This window comes from Oncorhynchus keta, chromosome 14 (genome assembly GCF_023373465.1).
Source record: "Oncorhynchus keta strain PuntledgeMale-10-30-2019 chromosome 14, Oket_V2, whole genome shotgun sequence".
In the NCBI taxonomy this organism is placed as follows: Eukaryota; Metazoa; Chordata; class Actinopteri; order Salmoniformes; family Salmonidae; genus Oncorhynchus; species Oncorhynchus keta.
In genome coordinates, this window is record NC_068434.1 from 50899549 (window position 1) to 50917961 (window position 18413).

The 18413-nt window shown below is 41.7% G+C and overlaps 2 protein-coding genes across 3 annotated transcripts in view; one reads left to right on the forward strand and one right to left on the reverse strand.

Annotated features, from left to right (window-relative positions):
• Positions 1 to 18413, reverse strand: part of cntrl (centriolin) — a 226409-nt gene that overhangs the window by 85852 nt on the left and 122144 nt on the right. The window lies entirely within an intron of this gene.
• Positions 1903 to 17441, forward strand: rab14 (RAB14, member RAS oncogene family). Of its 2 annotated transcripts, none has more exons than XM_035786370.2 (8): positions 1903 to 2165; positions 10191 to 10249; positions 10473 to 10526; positions 10949 to 11126; positions 13406 to 13472; positions 13588 to 13675; positions 13797 to 13827; positions 13936 to 17441. In XM_035786370.2, exons 1-8 carry the CDS (start codon positions 2125 to 2127, stop codon positions 14111 to 14113), a joined length of 696 nt encoding a protein of 231 aa, XP_035642263.1. In that variant the 5' UTR covers positions 1903 to 2124; the 3' UTR covers positions 14114 to 17441. The 2 variants fall into 2 exon arrangements, with proteins under 2 accessions (XP_035642263.1, XP_035642264.1); XM_035786371.2 differs by lacking the exon at positions 1903 to 2165 and adding an exon at positions 9157 to 9321.

Sequence of the window (18413 nt, forward strand, 5' to 3'; positions counted from 1 at the left end):
AAAAATTCATCACTAACCTTTGATGATCTTCATCAGATGACACTCATAGGACTTCATGTTACACAATACATGTATGTTTTGTTTGATAAAGTTCATATTAAAAAAATCTGAGTTTACATTGGCGCGTTACGTTCAATAGTTCTAAAACATGCGGTGATTGTGCAGAGAGCCACATCAAATGACCTACAATACTCATAATAAACATGGATAAAGATACGACTATTATACATGGAACTTTAGATAAACTTCTCCTTAATGCAACTGCTGTGTCAGATTTTTTAAAAACTTTACGGAGAAAGCAAACCATGCAATAATCTGAGTACAGCCTTTAGACAACAAAGCAGCCAAAAAGATACACACCATATTGGGTAGTCAACATTACTCAGAAATAGCATTGTAAATATTCACTTACCTCTGATGATATTCATCAGAATGCACTCCCAGGAATCAGAGTTCCACCATAAATGTTTGATTTGTTCGATAATGTCCATCAGTTATGTCCAAATATCTTCTTTTGTTAGGGCTTTTGGTAAACAAATCCAAAAGCTTGTTCAGGTGGCGCCGAACGTCGGACGAAAAGTACAAGCCTCCTGCAGGGACCGGGGCTGGGATTAAAAATATAAATATAGAACAAAACACACATCACGACAATAGAGACACCACAACACTACATAAAGAGAGACCTAAGACAACAACATAAAATGGCAGCAACATATGACAATACATGAAAACACAGCATGGTAGCAACACCACATGACAACTACATGGCAGCAATGCAACATGGCAGCAGAACAACATGGTAGCAGCACAAAACATGGTACACACATTATTGGGCACAGACAACAGCACAAAGGCAATAAGGTACAGACACCAATACATCACACGAAGCAGCCCCAACTGTCAGTGAGTGTCCATGATTGAGTTTTTGAATGAAGAGATGGAGAGGAAAACTGCCCAATTTGAGTGTTTGTTGCAGCTTGTTCAAATTGCTAGCTGCAGCGAATTGAAAAGAGGAGTGACCCAGGGATGAGTGTGCTTTGGGGGCCTTTAACAGAATGTGACTGGTAGAACAGGTGTTGTTTGTGGAGGATGAGGGCTGCAGTAGGTATCTCAGATAAGGGGGAGTGAGGCTTAAGAGGGTTTTATAAATAAGCATCAACCAGCGGGTCTTGCGACGGGTATACAGAGATGACTGGTTTACAGAGGAGTATAGAGTGCTGTGATGTGTCCCAAAGGAGTATTGGTGGCAAATGTGATGGCCGAATGGTAAAGAACATCTAGCCGCTTGAGAGCACCCTTACCTGCCGATCTATAAATTGCGTCTCCATAATCTAGCATGGATAGGATGGTTATCTGAATCAGCTTGATCTCGCTCTTTAAGTGAAGGATGCACCGAGACTGCCTTCCAAGCAATGGGAACCTCCCCAGAGAGGAGAGACAGGTTAAAAAGATCAAAGTACTCCCATCAGATAAAGTATTTCCACCTCAGTGGTCAAAAGTAAATAAAGACGAAAGAAAATGATAGAACCTAATTAGAGTCTGGGACAAACTGAACATATGCATAGGTCATAACATTAATAGTGTGAGAAGCAAAACAAAAAACACACAGTTTACATAACTTATGTATGCTAACACCAATATCACACTATCACCAATAGCAACAAGTGTCACATCAAAAGTTACAGGCTCGTGGTGCTGAAAGGACAGCGACCGTAAAAGCCCATTTATGCACCTCTGAAATGTTGTAACAATGCAGAGGCCTCCGTTTAGCTCTGTATAGCTCTGCATTGACATGATTGGTTGAGAATATGTGGAGGCGGTACATCCTGTATTAACACAAACTCATTTCCTTCAGAACAAACATGGAGAAATTTGACGAAAGGCTATCAGAAGAAGGTTGCAAATATAAACATCTTTATGATGCCACGTGTAGGGATTTCAAAGACAATAGTTTAGTTTCAACTCCTGAAAAGAGATCAGGGAGGTAATGGAGATGGAAGGGGAAGCTTGTTACAAGAAGTGGAGGCAGTTGGTTAAGATTTTTTAAAATTAAGGGTCGAAGTGGAGATGCAGGTGGGAAAACGGTGCCGCCTTTTTACTCCATGCTATCATGGCTGAGCTCCTATGTCAATCACCGGGGAACCGACTCCAACATATCAGAAGAGGTAAGGTCTTTTTGTTTAGCAAGCCGCTCGTAATTAGCTGGCTAACTATAGAGATTAGCCTTGAATGTCACGCCCTGACCTTAGTTATCTTGTTATGGCTGCATCCCTTGTTCTCAATTTCCACCTGAAGACATACCCTAATCTAACTGCCTGTAGCTGAGCCCCAGAGGCAAGGATTTGCATATTTTTGATATCATTTGAATGGAAACATTCTGAAGTTTGTGGAAATGTTAATTGAATGTAGGAGAATATAACACAGTAGATCTGGTGGAAGAAAAGAGAAAGAAAGAGCATACGTTTTCTGTTTTTTATTGTTGTAGCATCATCTTTCACATGTACTAGAATATCCACACAGTCAGATAGGACTGTGATGGATAACACAAGAGGGCAACTGTAGGTGTGCAAAGTTTCAGACTGATAACTTCAGGAATGGGTGAGCTACATGACATTTAGCATGAAGTTACCCAGGTGTCCCACACAAGTTGCCCAAATGTACCCAAGTGGCCAAATTGGTGAAATGACCTACAACTATATACAACAGTGCAAATAACTATATACAACATATCAACAACTAATTCTAACACACAAACAAATATATACAAATATTAGAAAAAAATATTTACGCTTTGGAAGTCCTCTACACAATATTTTGCAGCATGTGCCATGTCCCATAGCAGTCTCTTTCTGATGTAAAGCAGAGGCAAACTGAACAAGTGGTGCAGGTGATGGGGGACTTCATGCGACACAGAACACAACGACGCCTCCATGCTGTAATGAACTGTGGCATATGAACATCACTGGAGGCAGGAGTAGAGGGGGCAGAGGTAGAGCGGGCAGCTTGGCACCGGGGGCTCCCAGTCGGAGTCGCTATCACTGTGAAAGAAAACATTTTAAAAAATGTTTGTATTGTATGAGCCTTTTATCATCAAATAAAATAAACAGATATGTATTGTATAGAGCAGAGGAAACAGTCACTAAGGTGAAGTGCTGTTCCATTCAACTCCGGCCATTGTTGTGGGCCTGCCCTCCCCCCAACAGCACCCAATGGCTATTTCATATGGAAATGGAGAGGGGTAAGCAGGCGCAGTGGCCATGTTTGCTGTTCTACTCCATTCCATTTGAATAAAAAAACATGGAATATATATATATATATATATACACACACACAGTGGGGAGAACAAGTATTTGATACACTGCAGATTTTGCAGGTTTTCCTACTGACAAAGCATGTAGAGGTCTGTAATTTGTATCATATTTACACTTTAACTGTGAGAGACGGAATCTAAAACAAAAATCCAGAAAATCACATTGTATGATAATTTTAAGTAATTAATTTGCATTTTATTACAAATAAGTACTTCTTTCAAGCTATCAGGCATTCCCTTGGCAGCATGAGCCTCTCGGTGGATGCTGCAGTGTACCCAAGTGGCCTCGGGAGAAACTGCTTGCACATGCGTTACCACTCTACTATGCCTCCCTGTCATGGCTTTTGCGCCATCAGTACAGATATCAACATGAGCAGCAGCTACGTTTGGATACATACAGACTGTTAGTGGAATTCTCGCGAGAGAGTAATGGTTAATGTGATTGGATGTTAATTATTTGACACGGCTACCTGTATTTGACCTTGTGTTGTTATTTTGCTGAACACTAGATGGTTTAGTTTTATTTTTGGCAGTGAAAAGAGGCTACTCAACCGCGTACCCCTGTTTGGGAATACCTAATGTAAACAAACAGTGTCCTTTCAGTTGAACGTACTAGCGCTTCGCCTGTCTTCCGGACAGTTGCTAGCTTGTTATCATAAAAAATGACTAGCTAGACATTTTACGACTTCGGTGTGTTTGTAAATTCAGAGCGTTGTCAGATTGTGTATTTACGAACAGACAGTGTTCAGAGCGCACATTGGACGCTCTGGCCAAGGAGTAGGGTTGTTCTGACTTCACAAAGGCAGTCAAGCACCCAAGCTAACTGGCTAACATGGGCTTGCTAGCTACTTTGACACAAATGAGAGAACACCTCACTCTGACCATTTTACTCACCCTATAGCAGAACTGGTTAGGCTGTTTTCATGTTATCTAGAGCGTTGATGACTGACTGTGCTGCTGGCAACAATTTATTTACGCTTTTTTTGCCAAAGGTTTACTGACACAAGCCATATTCAACTGGTGTTGATCATTTGTAAATTCATCAGTTATTCTACGCTCTGGCACACACAGATGAGAGTGCTCTGAAATTGGAGTAGATAGCCAAAGCGAATAAACAAACACACCCTAACAATGTCCATTGAGAACCACAACGACTATACCACTTAGCGATGCTAAGAATAATGTGAATAATCAAGTCAATAAACATTGGGTAGTTAAGTTAGATAGCATATTGTTAATATACTTGCAAGTTCGATGTACATTATGTCCCTACCTCAAGCTCCCATGCATAGCGTGAAGTGATCTGATGTTCATATAACCTTTGTCAGAAGTTAGTCACTAAATGCTCCTACCAATATCTCTTGTGTGTTAGGTTGGAACCAGTGTGCAGCAGCATCTGGATACCATCACCCAAAGCAGTCAGCCCTACCTTCTTGCCTTGGGATCCACAAAGAGCAGCATTCACTCCTACTTGTGATCTGCAAGCATACGGTTCCATGCAAGGCCACGAACTCTTTAAGGCTCACTTCGTTGTTGGTACGTCATACAGTACTTGCTTGAGTAACTTCTTCACTTTTGTGCAAACAACCATCTATACCATTGATATGGGGGAAACAAAGGAGACTCCCTGAGTTAAGAGCAAGAATGTTGCGTTAGTGAAGATCTGCTAAGGAGAAATTATTAAGTGTTTTCTATGCAAGACTGAGCATACGTTCAAGCACCTTAAAGTAATTAATGGACTCTGTCCAGGGAGAACTCTTCATCTAAAATGTGGTCAGGTGGGATGTTCACATTTCTTTGGTAGCTTTTCTGGTTTTAGAAAGCATTTTGGTTCAGTCGGTGATGTCGATTTTTTTCAAACCCTCAAAGCACCTTTAATACTTGTAAGGGTAATGTTGTTGGAGAAGTGTTGACTGAAAATGTAGAGTGAGACAGCGATGTCTTCCCCAGACATTGTAAATAGGTGTGCGTCTGTAATTGCTGATCTAAAGGCAGCAGGTGTAGGTCAAAGTACAGTTAACTCTGTTGTGAATTCCATGGAAGAGTTCATGATATCTAACAGCGAGCTGAAGAAACTGTCATTAAGCATGTTCTGTGTGATGAAGGACAAACTGAAATGTCCAAGAAAGTTGAGGAATGTTTTGAAGGGTTAGAGAATCCTTTCACTGTGCTAAATTCTGAATACAAGAGGTCCACATTCTTTCACAGAGAAGTGGGAAACTGTAGAACCAGTTGAACATGTCATTGGCTCAAGATTTGACACAAGACTAAAAGGACTGGAACATATGACCAGATTGCAGTTCAAGACAAATGTATGTATGTTCCAATATTGTCTACCTTGCAGTCAATATTAAAAAGTCAACATGTTTCAGAGATGTTGCAAAGACGCGATACCAGTGACACAAGACTGTGATATTTGTGATGGATATTTTATTAAGAGTCATCCTCTGTTCTCAATAGACAGGCACGCAATACAGATTAAATTGTCCTATAATGATTTTGAGGTTGCAAACCCTTTGGGTTCCAAGCGAGGAATTCATAAATTGGGTGCTATATATTTTACTTTTTAAGGAACATCTCTCATAAATGGAATTCTTGTTTGACTAACATACACCTGTGAGAACTTGTTAGAGGATGTGGCCCAGTGCAAGTTGAAGTTATTATTTCTTTAGCTGATGGAAAAACATGTAACATCAGCAGAATTAGAGATTTAAGAATACAAAGTTTTGATTATGGATTCATGAAAAGAAACAATAAACCAGTGGCTGTGAATTTATCAGAAGGATCGAATGATTTGGGACTTAATGCAATTTTGTCATGGTGCCTACTGAGAAGCATTCTTATTTTGGGGGGGATTTGGTACATTCTACTGACCAGCACTGAGGCCTACTCCTTTTATGACTTCAAATAGTTAACATAATATTTTCTCCTATGTTTATTTAAAACATTTGATTGTGGAGCATCGCAAACTATTTAAACAGTTTCCCCAGAAAACTTTTACCAGAGCACCATTTTCCAATTCATTATCCCCACTGCATCCAGAACATTTGACCTGTAATTCATAGTTGGGGTATGAAGGTAAGCATAATTTAAAAAAAATATATACAGCTTTTCAAGAACATTTCCATGCATACAAAGTAACCAAGTCAAAACATGGTTTTGTTTTCTTTCATGTCGACAACCTGCATTATCATAGATGATTTGATATACAAATATTGTATAGAATGAATAACACATTTGTTGTCCCATATTGCTTTTTCTGGTGAGCATGTCACTTGTGATGTTGACATTGATCTGTAAATGGTTACATTGATTAAAAGGAAAGGTGAGGGCGGGTTGATGTGCATTAACATTGAAATTGATGACATTTACAATAAATGTTGGACATTTATCATGTGGAGTTGTGGTTATTCACATAGTTAAGTAATTTGGTAACAGTAACTTTCTGGATAACACTAGAGAAAAAAGTGTCCATTTTAACACAACTTTGAGTATACTTGACTCTGAAAAGAGTGATTAAATAACACTGGAGAGTATAACTAAACCAGTGTTAAATATTATTACACATTTGTGTGAATTTTAACACCATTTTGAGTCAAATTAACTCTGAAAATGTGACACTACCTGAAGATGAACTTTAACAGTATATAGACTGGGACCAAATGTTATCTGAAACAGAGTTTAATTAAACTATAGGAGTTAAAGTAACACTTGTATTTTTACTGTGGTAGGAGCAGCGTAAAAGAGGGTAGCCCTATGGCTTGGGGGTAGAAGCTGTTAAGAAGCCTTTTGGACCTAGACTTGGTGCTCCGGTACCGCTTTCCATGCGGTAGCAGAGAAAACAAGCTGGAGTCTTAGAATTTTTTTTTTTTTTTTTTGGGGGGGAACAAAGCCTGGTATAAAGGTCCTGGATGGCAGGAAGCTTGGCCCCAGTGATGTACTGAGCCAGACGCACTACTCTGCCTAGCAGTCGGAGGCCGAGCAGTTGCCATACCAGGCAGTGATGCAACCAGTGGATGCTCTCGATGGTGCAGCTGTAGAACCTTTTGAGGATCTGAGGACCCATGCCAAATCTTTTCAGTCTCCTGAGGGGCAATAGGTTTTGTCGTGCCCACTTCACAACTGTCTTAGTGTGTTTGGACCATGATAGTTTGTTTTGATGTGGACACCAAGGAACTTGAAGCTCTCAACCTGCTCCACTGCAGCCCCGTCGATGAGAATGGGGGCATGCACGGCCCTCCTTTTCCTGTAGTCCACAATTATCTCCTTTGTCTTGATCACGTTGTGGGAGAAGTTGTTGTCCTGGCACCACACGGCCAGGTCTCTGACCACCTCCATATAGGCTGTCTCGCTGTTGGTGATCAGGCCTACCACTGTTGTGTAATCTGCAAACTTGATGATGGTGTTGGGAGTCGTGCTTGTCCATGCAGTCATGAGTGAACAGGGAGTACAGGATGGGACTGAGCACGCACCCCTGAGGGGCCCCCGTGTTGAGGATCAGCGTGGCAGATGTGTTATGTGCATTACCAGCTGGGGGCGTCCTGTCAGGAAGTCCAGGATCCAGTTGCAGAGGGAGGTGTTTAGTGATGAGCTTTGAGGGCACTATGGTGTTGAACGCTGAGCTGTACTCAGTGAATAGCATTCTCACATAGGTGTTTCTTTTTTCCAGGTGGGAAAGGGCAGTGTTGACTGCAATAGAGATTGCATCATCTGTGGATCTGTTGGGTCGGTATGCAAATTGGAGTGGGTCTAGGGATTCTTGGATAATGGTGTTGTGAGCCATGACCAGCGTTCCAAAGCACTTTCATGGCTACAGACGTGAGTGCTACGGTTCGGTAGTCATTTAGGCAGGTTACCTTAGAGTTCTTGGGCACAGGGACTATTGTGGTCTGCTTAAAACATGTTATTACAGACTCAGTCAGGGACAGGTTGAAAATGTCACTGAAGACACTTGCCAGTTGGTCAGCGCATGCTCGGAGTACACGTCCTGGTAAATCTGACCATAATTCTATCCTGATTCATGCTTACAAGCAAAAACTAAAGCAGGAAGCACCAGTGACTCGGTCAGTTAGAAAGTGGTCAGATGAAGCAGATGCTAAGCTACAGAACTGTTTTGCTAGCACAGACTGCAATATGTTCTGGGAATCTTACGATGGCATTGAGGAGTACACCACAGTCACTGGCTTCATCAACAAGTGCCTCGATGACGTCGTCCCCACAGTGACTGTATGTACATACCCCAACCAGAAGCCATGGACTACAGGCAACATCCGCACTCAGCTAAAGAGTAGAGCTGCTGCTTTCAAGGACCGGAACTCCAACCCGGAAGCTTATAAAATCCTTGTAAGAAATCAATGTTTTAACACTTTAAAAAAAAGTTTTTTAGTTCAAGCATTGTTGTTATGGGCTTGTAAGTAAGCATTTCACTGTACGGTTTACACCTGTTGTATTCGGCACATGTGACAAATAAAATTTGATTTGTGCCCCCCTCCAGCCAGGCATTATCCTGCATGTTTTGAGTTTAGGGTGTGTGTCCCAGTATCTATAAATGTCACCCCTTTTGCAGTCAAATATTTTTCACAACAATCCATTTCATAAATGAGAGACAGAGATTTTTTTTTTAAAGATGGTTGTGTTTTGTTCTACATTTGGTAGGGGTATCTCAAAAACTAAAGCCATTTTTGAGGATTGGCCACTAGCCTAGCTTAACTTCTTTCAGAGTGAAGTAATTGGTAGCTTTTTAAACGGTCTTTTCAGAGTAGCTTCCCCAACAGTGTAATTTATACACATCATCACATAATTTACACATAATTGGAAAAACCCCATGGGAAAAAATGATCACTTCCATATCCGTGCAGCTTTAGCTGAGTGTACTCCTGTCCAGTAGGTTGCGGTATACAGCTGAACTTGGTTGCGCTAGCTGTTCTTGATGAAGAATTGTGAAAGCCTCTTAAAAGGACCGATTTATCAGATCGCCGGGTTAGACTGCTAGATAAGTATTCAAATACAAGGTAAAACAAAGACATGTATCATGTTTATCTGAAATTGGGGAATTCAAGTTTGGTACCGCTCAACGTTACTTTAAATTAGCTAAATGCGTAACGTTAGCTAGCTAATGCTAACTTGAGCAAGAGTCAGCTAGCTAAGTAGCTAGCAACTGAATGGGAGTTCCCTTTGGCCAACTTTACAATTGCCAATGTAGAACGCTAGGTTTTCCCCATTACATTACTGTTTCGTCCTTTTCCTCTGATCTAGCTAGCACCACATTTTCAAAAATCGAATAGGCTTAAGTTAGGGTGTGTTCGTAAATTGACTTTTGAGTGCCAGAGTGCGCTCTGGGCGTTTTTAAATTCAGAGTGTTGTCAGATTGTCCGTTCGTAAATTAGCGTTCAGAGTGCACACTGGACGCTCTGGCGGAAGAATAGGGTCCGAGTGTTCTAACCTCACAACGGCAGTCAAGCACCCAAACTAACTGAGATAACAGCTCACTCTGACCATTTTACTCACCCTAGCAGTTGGTTGCTGTGCTGTTGGCAACACGTTAATTACGTTTTTATTCAACCGGTGTTGAGCATTCATAAATTCATCAGGTTTTCTGTGCTCTGGCACACTGACGAGAGTGCTCTGAAATCGGAGTAGATAGCCAAAGTGAATTTGCAGTTCGCAATATGTTCATTATGGCATAGGGTAGATGACGAGAAAATGTATTGGTTTGCTAACTAGCTAGCTAACGTTATAGCTAGCTTATGGTTTTCAATTCGAGCTTGACTGTTGTCATGGGCCTCGGGCTGTGGCATGGTTGTTTATAGTTTACATTCTGGTTGGTGTTATTGCGAGCTAGAAAGTTTCATTAAAATTGACGTTCCTTTCTTTATTCAAGAGCCGAAATGACTACTGCTCCATACAACTACTCCTACATCTTCAAATACATTATTATTGGTAAGTGGATTCCCATATTTTACATAGCTCACTGAAATTAATCTGAATGTTAGTTGATGTCTCATAAGAATGAGAATACTGCTTAAGTGTACATACTTATCCTCTTTTATAAATGAGCTCAACTTACAACACTCTTCCCATAAATCTTCAACATCACTGTTTCATATAAGCCTTTGAATAATTGTAAGCGTTGCCTATATTGCTTTGTTTTCTCCCACTACAGGGGATATGGGTGTAGGGAAATCATGCCTGCTTCACCAGTTCACAGAAAAGAAATGTGAGTATGGTCTAAAAAGCAGTGGTCTCTCCTTTATGGAAGATTGTACACAATCATGTTACTGTACCACTGCATGTTTACATAGTTTACTTTCCATTCAAGGTTACATAATCCAGGGATGTATTCATTAATGCACACTAGCAAAACGTTTTGCAACAGAATCAAGTGTTTATTCAGTATCATAATGACCTTTATTTGCCAAGTACATTTACATTAATATACAAACAGAATACAGGCAAGTCAACATAGTCACCATGAAGAATATGATTTATTGGACAAATTGGGATTAGACCCTCCTCTTTAGTTTAGTTCCTAGTGAATACACCTCTGTTAACAAACCAAGAAATGTGCACTGCACTCAAGATACTCTCTTCAATAGATACTTTTAGTAAGCTAATAGGGCCTATCTGTTTTCCCAACAGTCATGGCAGACTGCCCCCACACTATTGGAGTCGAGTTTGGCACAAGGATAATCGAGGTGAGCGGCCAGAAGATCAAACTGCAGATCTGGGACACTGCGGGACAGGAGCGCTTCAGGGCCGTCACACGCAGCTACTACAGGGGAGCAGCAGGGGCACTCATGGTCTATGACATCACCAGGTAGGCCAGGATCTCAGCTGGGCTTTACTTGAAGTGACTATCAGGGCCAGCACCAGAACTAAGCAGTTGGACGGGCGTTGGATTTCCATAAGGGGACAAAAATGTTTTACGCTAGAACTGCTTTGCTTCGAGGGACACCCCCCCTTCAAGCTAATGAGCAGTCATTCTGATTGCAACATTCTAACAGTGTTATTAATACATTTCATATATGCTATCGCAAATATAATAATTTGGTTGTGTTTATGAAGGTCTTAGGTAACATTAGAATACGATTACATTTTTTCCCCCAAATAACACACAACCATTTATTAGTTTGTTACCGTTGGATATACACTACATTACCAAAAGTATGTGGACGAATAGCACCCAAACTAACTGCTTGTCGAACATCTCATTACAAAATCATGGGCATTAATATGGAGTTGGTCCCTTCCTTTTGCTGCTATAACAGCCTCCATTCAGCCACAAGCATTAGTGAGGTTGGACGATTAGGCTTGGCTCGCAGTCGTCCTTCCAATTCCTGCCGAAGGTGTTCGATGAAGTTCAGGTCAGGCCTCTGTGCAGGCCAGTCAAGTTCTTCCACACCAATCTTGACAAACCATTTCTGTATTATCCTCGCTTTGTGTACAGGGGCATTGTCATTCTGAAACAGGAAAGGGCCTTCCCCAAACTGTTGCCACAAAGTTGGAAGCACAGAATTGTCTAGAAAAGGGGTAGGCAACCCTGGTCCCTGGAGTGAGACAGGCACTTCATGGTTTTGATTTAACTGACCTGGAAGACCAGGTGTGTTGAATTTAGGCAATCATTGAACTGATCAATTAGCTCAGTTGGTCAAGTGTGGTGCCTAGCTGGAACAAAATCTTGCAGTACCTGCGGCACTCCAGGAACGGTTGCCAACCCCTGGTCTAGAATGTCATTGTATGCTGTAGTGTTAAGATTTCTGTTAACTGAAACTAAAGGGCCTAGTACAAACCATGAAAAACAGCCCCAGACCATTAGTCATCAACCAAACTTTACAGTTGGCACTATGCATTTGGGCAGGTAGCGTTCTCCTGGCAGGTAGCGTTCTCCTGGCATCCACCAATCCCAGATTTGTCTATTGGACTGCCAGATGGTGAAGCGTAATTCATCACTCCAGAGAATGCATTTCCACTGCTCCAGAGTCCAATGGCGGTGAGCTTTACACCACTCCAGACCACACTTGGCATTGCACATGGTGATCTTAGGCTTGTGTGCGGCTGCTCAGCCATGGAAACCCATTTCATGAAGCTCCCGACAAACAGTTCTTGTGCTGACAATGCTTCGAAAGGCAGTTTGGAACTCGGTAGTGGGTGATGCAACTGAAGACAGACAATTTATACGTGCTTCAGTCCCGTTCTGTGAGCTTGTGTGGCCTAACACTTCACGGATTAGCCGTTGTTGCTCCTAGATGTTTCCACTTCAAAATAAGAGCACTTACAGTTAACCGGGGCAGCTCTAGCATGGCAAAAATTTGAAGAACTGATTTGTTGGAAAGGTGGCATCCTATGACTGTCCCACATTGAAAGTCTCTGAGCTTTTCAGTAAGGCCATTCTACTGCCAATGTTTGTCTATGGAGATTGCATGGATGTGTGCTCAATTTTATACACCTGTTAGCAACGTGAAATGGCCAAAATCCATTAATTTGAAGGGGTGTCTACATACTTGTGTGTGTATGTGTATAATATATATATATATATATATAATCTGGTGCTGTCTGGACAAAAAGAGTATGACATGCCATAGTATTTTTGTCCAGACAGCATCACATACACGGGCCACACACACTGAGATAGAGGAATGCTGGTTCGGTTGACTTATGAGATTGATGCGTCTTTCTGTCGGCTCGCGTCCCGTTTTATCAATATTTGATTTGGACGGGCAAGGGGATACGGTAGAGCGGACCAGGCCCCTTAAGGCCCGCCCATAACGCCGGCTCTGGCGACTATTACATTGATTATTTATCTAGCCTCACAGATTAAGCCCTGGACTAAAAAGCATGTTTAATGGAGAATGTCAATTTTAAAGTGCTTTTTAAATCCAGGCCTATGCAAAATCTGGGTTTCGGCAAACCAGCCCATAAGGTGCCCAACATTTGAGTGTTGAGAATTAGCATGGATTCAGTAACCCCATATAACCTTTTGTTCAATTTCCATTGTCTTGTATTCACAATGACTTATCTGGTATTATGTCTTTGTACATTTGAACTGAAATTCTATTATTGTTATGGTTCCAAATGTTCTCTTGTCCTTTCCTGTAGGAGAAGCACATACAACCACCTTAGCAGCTGGCTGACTGATGCTAGAAACCTCACCAACCCTAATACTGTGAGTCAGCCAGCTGGAAATCTGAACTCCTGATCAGACTGTGGGATGTCTTTACAAGACAGTTGTATATTTCCATGCTGCCATGACAACCCTGGCCTGTGTGCTATCTCCCCAGGTGATCATTCTTATTGGTAACAAGGCAGACTTGGAGGCCCAGCGAGATGTAACCTATGAGGAGGCTAAGCAGTTTGCTGAGGAGAACGGTAAGATTTATCACTTCAGATCTCCATGTACTGTAGATCATGGGAAATCAAAGTTGGAACAATAACTTTCTATTTGCAAAAACTTTTCTTATGAACCTAATTCAGTCTTTTGTTTTTGTAGGTCTATTGTTCCTAGAGGCTAGTGCAAAGACGTAAGTTAACACACCCAAATGTGTTCACTTGCATAAAAGAGTGCATTGAAGTTACTAGGGGACTAGTCAGTCTATTGTGCCTGAGTCTGTTGTTTTCCTGTAACCCAGGGGTGAGAATGTGGAGGACGCGTTCCTGGAGGCAGCCAAGAAGATCTACCAGAACATTCAGGACGGAAGCCTGGACCTGAACGCCGCCGAGTCTGGTGTCCAGCACAAGCCCTCCGCCCCGCAGGGCGGACGGCTGACCAGTGAACCGCAGCCTCAGAAGGAAAGCTGCAGCTGCTAATGACCCCACCCACTGACCCTCCAGCTGACCTTTGCCCCCTGTGCCACAGCCTCCCTCTACCACCCAGGAGCCCACATGCCTCCACCAAGGCACTGACATGACAGTCTGGGCCCCAGTAGGCTCTGAGCCAGGGATGGGCATTATACCATTCCCAGCCATCTCCCTCTCATCTCTCTCTTTCTCTCTCTGTCTCCCCGTATCTATCTCACACGGCTATGCTGTATGTCCCCATAGCCTACATAACCCAGTGCACCCAGCACCTATGATGAGATGAGCAAGCTTCATGGGTCACACATTGTGATTAGAACACAGCAACAGATAAATAGGCCTTTGTGGCTGGCTGGCTGCTCTACTGAAGAAAATGCCTTTTTCTATCCACAGAAGAAACCATGATGTTCATAACTATAAATGGAATGATTCATCACTCTTGTGGTGTTTTGAATGTAGTACTGTTTTAATTCAAATTAAATTATTAAGAGTGGCTGCAAAATACTCAGCAAACAGGCACAGATACCAAAGATAATGGATGCATGATTCACTCAATGTGTATAACCATTTACCAAATTGTTCATTCTTTTTCAACGTTTCCGGAGGTTTTATCCATCTTGGAATACGTTGGATTTACTTTTTGTTCAATATAATTAATATAAAATATTTTACTTTTGTACCCATTTATTTTAATGAACATTAGTGGGAAATGATGGGTACAGTATCATGTAGCATATGAGCGTGTGAAAGACCAAATTGTCAAATTTCTTAGGTGCCTCAATGAGAGAGGTCTGACCTGTAGCATGTACTATTGGAAAATTAGACAGAACACTGGCGTTTGAGTCCAAGAGAAATCTTTGCACTTTTTGTGATGTGGTGTGGAGGCCGTTTCGGTGGAGATGGAGCTCCAGCAGGGGGGTTTTCCGTAGAAACTATACGGAAGCAAACAGGGAGGGAAAAACCTAATTGTCCAATGAATACACCCCATCAGTAGAGATTCTGATCAGTGAGACATCTCAGATGCCCACTCCAGCTGTGACTCAAATGGGAGTATTGTATGTGGATCTATGGTGGCTGTGAAAATTGGTCATCCTGCTCAGCCCGTGGCTTTGTATTAGAGGGATATCTCTCCTATGTCCCCTGGGGCACTTTAGTAGGACTTGAGGTGGTTCAGCAATGCACCTCTCCCTTTGATTGATGTAATCTCAGGGACTTCATCTCACTGCTTGCATCCCAAATTGTACCCAGAAGTCGTGCACTGCATAGGTAAATATTGCGGCATTTGGGATGCGACCCTTGATCACACCCCCCCATATCATTCTCTCTGTGATTGTTTTTGCCTAATTTAGTGTTAACTTGTTACGCAGACTAATGTTAGCACGCCGTTCTGTAAATTCAATAGGCTACTATATTACATTCATAACTATAGTTTGATATATTTTACTGCCTCTCTTCAGATCATATGCACATATTGTACAAAACATTAGGGACACATTAATATTGAGCTGCACCCGCTTTTGCCCCCAGAACAGCCTCACTTTGTTGGGGCATGGACTCTACAATGTGTCAAGCTTTCCACAAGGATGCTAGCCCATGTTGACTCGATGCTTCCCACAGTTTTGTCAAGTTGGCTGGATGTCCTTTGGTTGGTGGACCATTGTTGATACACAAGGGAAACTGTTGAGCATGAAAAACCCAGCAACGTTGCAGTTCTTCACACCTACTACCATACCCCATTCAAAGGCACAAAAATATTTTTTATTTTTTTGTCTGGTTTGTTCCGATTCTAATAACACCAGATTCATTCCCTTCTTGTAATGGAGCATCGAGGAGCGCTGTCTGAGCCACGCAGATATCTTAGCTACTCACCTAAAGAGGTTCCTGTCCCTTTTCTTCATGTCTTAGCAGGGGTGTATTCCAGAGGAGGCTGGTGGCAGGCCCTATAGGAGGACGGGCTCATTTTAATGGTAGAAATGGAACGGAGTCAAACAAGTTGATTGATGTTTTACGATTCCATTCCAGACTTTACAATGAACTCTTCCTCCACCAGATTCCTCTGGAATATACACTATGAAAGCAAATGGATAAGGACCTACCTGAATTTGTCCAATAACAAACCCTTGTTTTTGTTGCAAAATGTTTTCTAATGCAAATCGTTTTGCACTAATGAATACACCCCAGAGGATAGGAAAGCTCATTCCTCAACCATTTCACAACAATAATCTCCACATTGGGATGACCACACGTGGTGCATTCTGTAGAGAGCTTAAGTTTCTCATGTTTTGTGAAATATATTTTTCTTACTAATCTTTCATTGAAGTCATTCCATATTTACTTTTCCATTTACGTTGACATCACTGATGTACTTGATTTCTTAGTTGGAGAGATGTCGAGCTATGATTCTGGAGGCTTTTTTTTCCCCCCAGCAGAGGTGTTAGTGTGTTATGTTCAATCTGTATTTCAGGGCCCAGTATCGCAAAACAGCAGTGGTGTTATCTTGAAAATGGGCTTAGAAGATACAACTGTAATGCAATTTCTCAAAGCTCGATGCACTGTAAAAAGACTGGTCCAGTCTGCCTTTCACTCAAGTTTTTTGGTGGCATGAAGAGACTGGCTAATATTAGTTGTGGTGCTTTTCCCCATGCGGTCTCCTTGGAAGTGTTGAGAAGGATTTAAATTGGTCTCATTAAATGTAGCTCCATCACGTAAGCCTAGTCTCATATTCACAAAGCAGCTGAGTGGGAGAGAATCTAGGATCAGGTCCCACCCTGTCCATGTAGTCTTATTCATTATGATCTAAAAGGCTAAACTAATCCTGGATCCACACTCTTACTCTGATAGGCTTGACACATATGGTCCCTGGTCAAAAATCTTACGTGTTGGAATTGGTTCACTGATGGCTAGCCATTTCTGTTTGTAATGATTTTCTTTGATTAATGTAAAAATGTTGTCTTGAGCAAATGTACAATTGAGTTTGCATAATGTACTTTCATTATTGAATTACTTTATTTAGATAACCATTATTGTACATTCTTTATACTCTTGTGAATCTAAGCACAGATGCTCTTGACAAGACCAGATTATAAAAAGTTTCTGTGTAATAATACTTGCTTCGAAGGACCACCTCTTTAACCATAGTAAAATATTTATGGATAAACAACTCTTAATCTCAGTTGAGCTTTCTGTAATTATATTTTCTTCTGGACTAAGGGCAATCTTGTGTGTGTTAACTAGGGATGTGCATCTTTCCCTTTAAAGATGACTCGGTACGTATCTATACTGAACAAAAAAATAAATGCCCATGTTTCATGTGCTGAAATAAAAGATCCCATTAATATTCCATACGCCAAATATGTTTATTTCTCTCATTGTGTGCACAAATTTGTTTACATCCCCGTTTAGTGAGCTTTTCTCCTTTGCAATGACAACGCAGCCACCTGACAGGTGTGGCATATTAAGAAGCTGATAAAACAGCATGATCATTACGTGCACCTTGTCCTGGGGACAATAAAAGGCCACTCTACGATGCCACAGATGTCTCATGTTTTGAGGAAGTGTGCAGACATGCTGACTGCAGGAATGTCCACCAGAGCTGTTGTCAGAGAATTTAATGTTAATTTCTCCACTATAAACCGCCTCCAATGTCATTTTAGAGAATTTGGCAGAACATCCAACCGGCCTTACAACCTCAGACCACATGTAACCATGCCAGCCCAGGACCTCCACATCCAGCTTCTTCTTCTGAGACCAGCCAGCCGGACAGCTGATGAAACTGAGTATTTCTGTATGTAATAAAGCCCTTTTGTGGGGGAAAACTAATTCTGATTGGCTGGGCCTGGCTGCCCAGTGGGTGGGTTTATGCCCTCCCAGACCCACCCATGGCTGAGCCTCTGCCCAGTCATGTAAAATCCAAAGATTAGGGCCTAACGAATTCATTTAAATTGACTGATTTCCTTATATCAGTGGTTCCCAAACTTTTTATAGTCCCGTACCCCTTCAAACATTCAACCTCCAGCTGCATACCCCCTCTAGCATCTGGGTCAGCGCACTCTCAAATGTTTTTTGACATCATTGTAAGCCTGCCACACACACACTATAAAATACATTTATTAAACACAAGAATGAGTGCGAGTTGTCGTCACAACCCGGCTCGTGGGGAGTGACAAAGAGCTCTTATAGGACCAGGGCACAAATAATAATCAATAACTTCTTCAACCATCTTACATATTAAACCTTATTTGTTCATCAAAAATTGTGAATAACTCACCACAGGTTAATGAAAAGGGTGTGCTTGAAAGGATGCACATAACTC

What these genes read in the sequence shown, in the direction of transcription:
- rab14 (XM_035786370.2), top strand. Translation starts at nt 2,125, where the DNA reads ATGTCAATCACCGGGGAACCGACTCCAACATATCAGAAGAG. An exon ending in ACTCCAACATATCAGAAGAG is followed by an intron (nt 2,166 to 10,190) that starts GTAAGGTCTTTT and finishes TCTTTATTCAAG; the next exon opens with AGCCGAAATGACTACTGCTC. An exon ending in CTTCAAATACATTATTATTG is followed by an intron (nt 10,250 to 10,472) that starts GTAAGTGGATTC and finishes CTCCCACTACAG; the next exon opens with GGGATATGGGTGTAGGGAAA.